General features: G+C 56.9%; 1 protein-coding gene across 1 annotated transcript; it reads right to left on the bottom strand.

Moving 5' to 3' along the window:
- Positions 1–2,224: 2,224 nt before the first annotated feature.
- On the bottom strand, positions 2,225–3,324 carry LOC147597521 (forkhead box protein L2-like). Its single transcript, XM_086767104.1, has 3 exons — positions 3,046–3,324; positions 2,542–2,714; positions 2,225–2,435 (listed from the first exon to the last, which is right to left on the bottom strand). Exons 1-3 carry the CDS (start codon positions 3,322–3,324, stop codon positions 2,225–2,227), a joined length of 663 nt encoding a protein of 220 aa, XP_086623230.1.
- Between the last annotated feature and the right edge of the window lie 2,573 nt (positions 3,325–5,897).

Raw genomic sequence — 5,897 nt, 5'->3', positions numbered from 1 at the left:
CCCCCCCCCCAGCCTGGGCAGTGAGGGGTGGGGCTCATTCTTCTGCAGGAAAAGGGCTTATTTCTTCCCCCCCCCCCCAAATTCTCCTTCAGCACCCACTGCTCAGTAAGTCCCCCCCACTTTGGCGCGAGGGTCCCGCTGGCAGCCGGGCCACCCCCCCCCACCCCCCGAGGCCTGATTCGACTATTTAAAACGAAAAGCAGAAAACGCCGGTAGCGCTAGCTCTATGTACGGTATCTATTTATATTTGCAATTTATTATGAAAAGTTTTATTTAAATAAAGAAGAATTAAAAAAAAAAAAAAAGAGCGAATCACCACGGCGTCACGGGATGGAGCCTTCATGGGGGGGACCCAAGTAGCAAAAAGTTGATTTCTTTTTTCTAAAAATTTTATATATATATATATACACACACACAGAGCGCAAGAGCTGCAGCTTCTCCCGGGGCGGAGGGGTCGCGCGCGAGGCCGAGCTCTGCCCGGGAACCCAGCGACGATGCTCGAGATGGGGCCACTTTTTTCTTTCGTTTTTTTTTTTTTTCCCTTTTATTTTTTTTTTTTCCCTTTTTTTTTTTTTTTCTCTTGCGTCTTTATATATAATCTATTAAAGAGATTCTCTATCTAAAGCACTCGCAAGGTTTCAGCGGTTTTTTTATGTGTTAAAACTACTTTTGTGGTATAGCTGGGGAAAGGAGTTGAGGCGAGGGGGGAAAACAAAAAAGCACAGAAAAGACATTCCATAGATTGTAACTTTGATAGTTCTTTATAAAGTGTGGGAGATAAGGAAAAAAAAAAAATTAAAATAATAAAAATTGCACTTTGGGGGGGGCTTTAAAAAAAAAAAAATAAACTATATATTAAAAATACACGCGCAGCCGTTTGGTCTTCTTGGGAGGCGGAAAAGCTTATCGAGGGCGCCAGCCCGGCACGGGGTGGCTCGAGTTGGGGCTGGCTGATGCCGCTTTCTTCTGGGTTTTTTTCTTTGTGGTTTGGAGCTCCCCGAGCTGGGGGCGCTGCACTGGAAGGGGGGGACCCACGACCCGCAGCAGGGTGGGGGGGTTGGGTCTGATTTGGGGGTGTCCTGGGCTGCAGGGGCCGGTCCTGGCGTGTCGCCGTGCCTCAGTTTCCCCAAACGGAACAACTTTCCCCGGCAAAATAATGGCAAAGGGTGGGGGGTCCCACCACCCCAGCACAGAGCTGGGTGCCCACTCCCAGTCTGCCCAGTTCCGCCACGGCTGGATCTCGCCGTGTTAAGCTGCTTGGGCGGGGGGCGAGGCGTGAGGACGGGGGGGCGCAGGGCCCTAATCCCGTTTGGGTGCAGATTAGGGCCGGGGCCAACACCGGCACCCAGATGGCCACGGTTTAAGGAGCCGCTGGGGTAAGGGGTGCGCGTCCCCCCACACCTCCCTCCCCAAGGAGGCTGGGATGGGGAGCAGCTACAAATGGGGAAACTGAGGCAGACAGGGGCATGCGAGTGGCACTGAGGGGACACCAGCACCCAGAGCCCCCAAGTCCTGCTGCCAGCCTGAGCCAGACCCCGCCTGGCCCCCAGCCCCCCCATTGCTGCCATCCCCGGCCCCCCCCCCAAGCCACGTCCCCCCCTCAGAGGGCATGGCCAATGTTAACGGATTAATTTGTGTCATAAGCTTCCTAGTTTTCGGGAGCGTGAAGAGCTTTGGGGTTTTATCTCCCGGGATTTAGTGGCCGAGTCGTCCTAATGCCATTTAACACCTGGGAGCTGCGATTTTCATTAGGGGCGTCAGGGACAATTAGTAAGAAAATAATTAGGGCAGGGGCCTGCCGCTGGAGGGTTTAAGTCCCATATGTGCCATATGTTGGGGGACCCCCCCACGGGTGACACCGCTGGGATGGGGCCGGCCCTGATGGGGGTGACGTGGGGCAGTAGGTCCCCTCCTGGGGCAGCCGGCGAAGGTTGGATCCGGGGAGATGGAGGGTCCCATGGGTGGGGGTCCCCGCTGGGCCGTGGCGACAGGAGGGTGTTTTGGGAGGGGTCCCTCGGGGGGAAGTGTACCCCAGGCTCTGGCCCCATCCTGGCACGTTCGGGTTCCCTGGTGATAGGGGGAGACCCCTTGGTTCGGTGGGGTGGGGGGGACGTGGGGCAGGTGACATCCAGAGTGTCCCTGAGCAGGTCCTGCCTGGAGTTGCCCCCATTTTTGGGGGAGCTCCATCTGGGCACCACCTCCCTGTGTCCCTGAGCAAGGGGGGTTACAGGAAAGGGAGCCGGGGATGGGGAAGGAGGGGGCCAGGGCCACGGGGGGGGGGGGCCCAGCCCCAGCGTGGGCGCTCGGGCAGGCAGCGGTGGGGGGCGGTGGGCAGGGCGAGGGGTGGCAGCGCGAGAGGGGGGCCCGGGGGGCAGCAGGGGCAGCAGCAGCCCAGGCCGTACAGGGCGTAGGGGTGGTAGTAGCCGATGTTCACCCTGCGAGGGGAAACAGAGCACCTGGGGTCAGCCCTGAGCCCCAAATCCCACTGTGACCCCGCCTCACCACCCCCGATCCCTTCCGCAGGCCCCCAGCCCCACTCACCTGCGGACACGCCGCCGGGCCCGCCGGCGATGGTAGTCGCCTTTGGCAAAATCCTCCAGGTTGGCGGGGTGGATGGCCCAGAAGTGACCTTTGCCGTTGTCGCTGCGGCCGGCTTTGACGAAGCACTCGTTAAGGGAGAGGTTGTGGCGGACGCTGTTGCGCCAGCTCTTCTCCTGGGCCGAGAGGGACGGTCAGCCAGCCTGCGCCCACCACAGCCCCATTGTGCCCACCCCACGCGCGCCCGGGACATCAGTAGGCACCAGAGCGACCGCCCGCCCGGAGAAATCAGCCCCTCGGCACGTCTTGAAACTGTCCCGAGATCCAGACGCCGGCACGCGCGTGTTTTCCCGATGGATTGGGGTCAGCAGAGACGCGGTGAGTCAAGTCCAGCCTCGTTCCTCACCAGCACCCTGGGCTTAGCTCCATTTCCCCACCCCAAACCGTACCGAAACTGGGGGAAAACATCCCCCCGGAGGGCTCCGCTCTGCCGTCGCAGCCCCTCACCTTGTTCTTGAAGTAGGGGTAGTTGTCCATGATCCACTGGTAGATGTCAGAGAGCAGCAGCTTCTTCTCCGGAGAGGAGAGGATGGCGGTGGAGATGAGGGCGATGTAGGACTGCGAGGGTTTGTCCCTGGGCTCTGGCGGGGGCCGGGGGGCTGGCGGGGGGCTGCGGCGGGGGGGAGAGGGGGCGTGGGGTCCCCCCTCGCCCCGCTCCGACAGCAGGTACTCGATGGTGAAGGAGGCCCCGGCTGGGCGCCGGCCCCCGGGCACTGCGTCCCCCATGGTCCCTGCGTCGCTGCCAGGCGGAGGGGAGACCTCGGGGCCCGGCCCGGTAATTAGTGCAGATTACAGGGTTTGCTAATTGTGTTTTCACAAACGGGCTGCCTTCGCAAAGCAGGCTGTTTATCTGGCAAAGCCCCGGGTTTAGCGGGATTTGGACCTTTAAGCCTCATAAATAAAATGATTAATCCACTGGAGGTGGAGGAATTTGAAGTGGCACGGAGGTGCCCGTGGGGAGGCACCCAGCCCCGGCCCCCACCTCGCTCGTGGCTCCAGCTGCCCCCCAATTCCCAGGAGGGGTGGGGGGCTGCCCCTGCCCTACACGCAGACCCCCCCAGGTTCATTTTGGGGGTAAGCTCGGGGAGCCTCCCGGGAGAAATCCCAACAAGCCAACACCAAATTAAATGTAAATCTTTCTTTTTATTTAACAAACACTATAATTTGAACTTTGAAGAATGTGTACTGAGGGAAAGAAAAATAATTTTCTTTGTTTTTTCTCTTCTCTTTACAAAAAAAAGAAAAAAACAGGATATAAGAAAAAACATATGTACAGGAAGAGCTGGCCAACTCAAACAGAAAGCAGTAACAGAAGCATGATGTTTCCAAACAGTGGCTTGGCCTGGAAAATTTAAAAGCAATTAAATTAGATTACAAATATTAGAAAAAAAAAACTGGACTCTAAAGCTACTGTGCAGCCAGGGATGCGAGCCACAGAACTTTATACAGTAAAACTTTCGAGCTCTACCCAGGTTTTTTTTTTTTGTTTTAATTCCCCTTCCCACCCCTGCCCCCATTTAAACCTGAAAACATATTGCTTACACACAGACAGGAGAAAAAAAAAAAAAAAAGAGAAGAAAAAGAAAAGTCTGTCATACAAATAAGAGTTGCTCTGTGGGAGCAAGACTGGAAACAGCGGAAGAGCAAGCGAGATGCAGCTGCCTCCCGCCTGCTGCCCGCCCCTCCCTCCCCACGGCTGCCGGCCAGGGCACCCTCGCAAGGTGCCTGGGGAGAAAGCGTGGGTTAGGGGGTTTTTTAATTTTTTTTTTTTTTTTTCTTATTTCCCCTCCCCTTCCCCCTTTTGCCTTTAAATTTTCATTTGTCAAGATAAAACAGAGACGGGCAGGAAGGGCTGGGAGCGATGGGCGCTCCCCTCTGCCAGCGTCTGCAGCCCGGCGCGGCGCCCGCCCGTGCTGGGATCCCACACCGCGGGGCCGCAGAGACGGGAGAACGTGGAGAGGAACCTCGCGAAGCTTCCTGCTCAACAGCATTAGAGGATAATTCTCTGCTTTTGGGCAAGTCACTAACAAGGATTTAAAATAGTTCTGGGTAGACCTTGGTGGCTTTTCTGTTGACAAGAGATGGGCCGTGCTTCACTTTTTCCTCAAACACAGGACGAGCGCTTTGGAAAGCGCCGTCGCTTTGGTTCTGCCATTTCGCTGCCGTTGCCCCGTCAACGCCCCAGCTGCGGAGAGGTGAGGGGAAGCAGGGTTTGGGGCACAGGGCCCCTTCCCAGCGCTCGGGCGGGTCTCAGTACGGCGCAGCTGGTCGCTGCTCAGGCAGCCCCCACTGCAGCAATGCGGGGCGCGGGGGCACTGCTCCTGCTCGCCACCCATCCCGTGGGTGCGGCGAGGGGCAGAGACACAGGCCAGCCTCCTTACAGCGTTTATTCTCGTCTACAGATGAGAAAAGTCAGCAAGGTCCAAAGCAAAACAGAGTTCAGAGGCGTTAGGAACAGCAGAGCTGCTTGCGCAGAGTTAATTACAAAAACTCTCTAAGACAAAGTCAAAAAGGTTACCGCTTGGAAACTCAAAAGCAACATTTTGCCACCAAGAGCATAACAGTAGCTTTGGGTCTGGGACCAAAGTCTTGAACAGAGAAGCGGAAAGCCCAGAGGCTGCTAACACGTGGCCACAGGGCTCCACGCGTCGTTCCTCGGCTCTGTCCTCAACACCCTGCCAACAGTGCCGCCAGCAGCGCCGGTGCCGGGCCGCACACTGGTTCGTGACTGAAAGAAACCTGAATTGGAGTTTACCGAGGTAGTTGGCTAGAAACTGAGATTCCCCCACCTGGCATTTTCTCGAAGGCCCAAGCACCCTTCGCCCCCCACCCCGCTCCTCCTCACGTGCCAGGTGTCCAGCTGTCCTGCAGGTCACTGCCACCGCCTCCAGAAACAAAGCCTTCTCAAAGAAAAGGGAATGCGCAGCCCTTTTAAGTCTTCAAAAACACCAAGTTATTGCACTTCAAAAATACAACAGATTTGTGGTTCGAGCCCTCCCCACCCTCCCCATGGCTTCTGCTCAACTAAAACGATTCACTACGCACGATTTCTACATTACCGTCAGGTTAGGTTAAAAGGTTCAAAACGTGTCTCTTTACATGAGGTGCAGAGCTGCTGGAGCTCCTATCTAGAACAGTGCGATTCCAACCGTACATCTCTTCCCTCTCCCCCCGTGCCCCCCTGGCCCCACCCCTAAAAACCCCCTCTATGCTTGCCCGGTTATACAAACCTCCCTCACCCACCCACCCCTCTTCTCCTGACCCTCGCCCCGCTCCCCCCCCCACCTCCCCGCCCCGGA

Source organism: Chlamydotis macqueenii, chromosome 26, assembly GCF_036417535.1.
Source record: "Chlamydotis macqueenii isolate bChlMac1 chromosome 26, bChlMac1.mat, whole genome shotgun sequence".
In the NCBI taxonomy this organism is placed as follows: domain Eukaryota; kingdom Metazoa; phylum Chordata; class Aves; order Otidiformes; family Otididae; genus Chlamydotis; species Chlamydotis macqueenii.
The sequence above is the reverse complement of the archived record's forward strand: the minus strand, read 5'-3'. Positions and strand labels throughout refer to the sequence as shown.

Bases quoted from the DNA above. Each gene is read 5' to 3' on its own strand.
- LOC147597521 (XM_086767104.1), bottom strand. From the start codon at position 3,324: ATGGGGGACGCAGTGCCCGGGGGCCGGCGCCCAGCCGGGGCCTCCTTC. The intron at 2,715-3,045 runs GTGAGGGGCTGC...CTCTCGGCCCAG, and splicing joins ACCCCTACTTCAAGAACAAG to GAGAAGAGCTGGCGCAACAG. The intron at 2,436-2,541 runs GTGAGTGGGGCT...TTCCCCTCGCAG, and splicing joins GCCCGGCGGCGTGTCCGCAG to GGTGAACATCGGCTACTACC.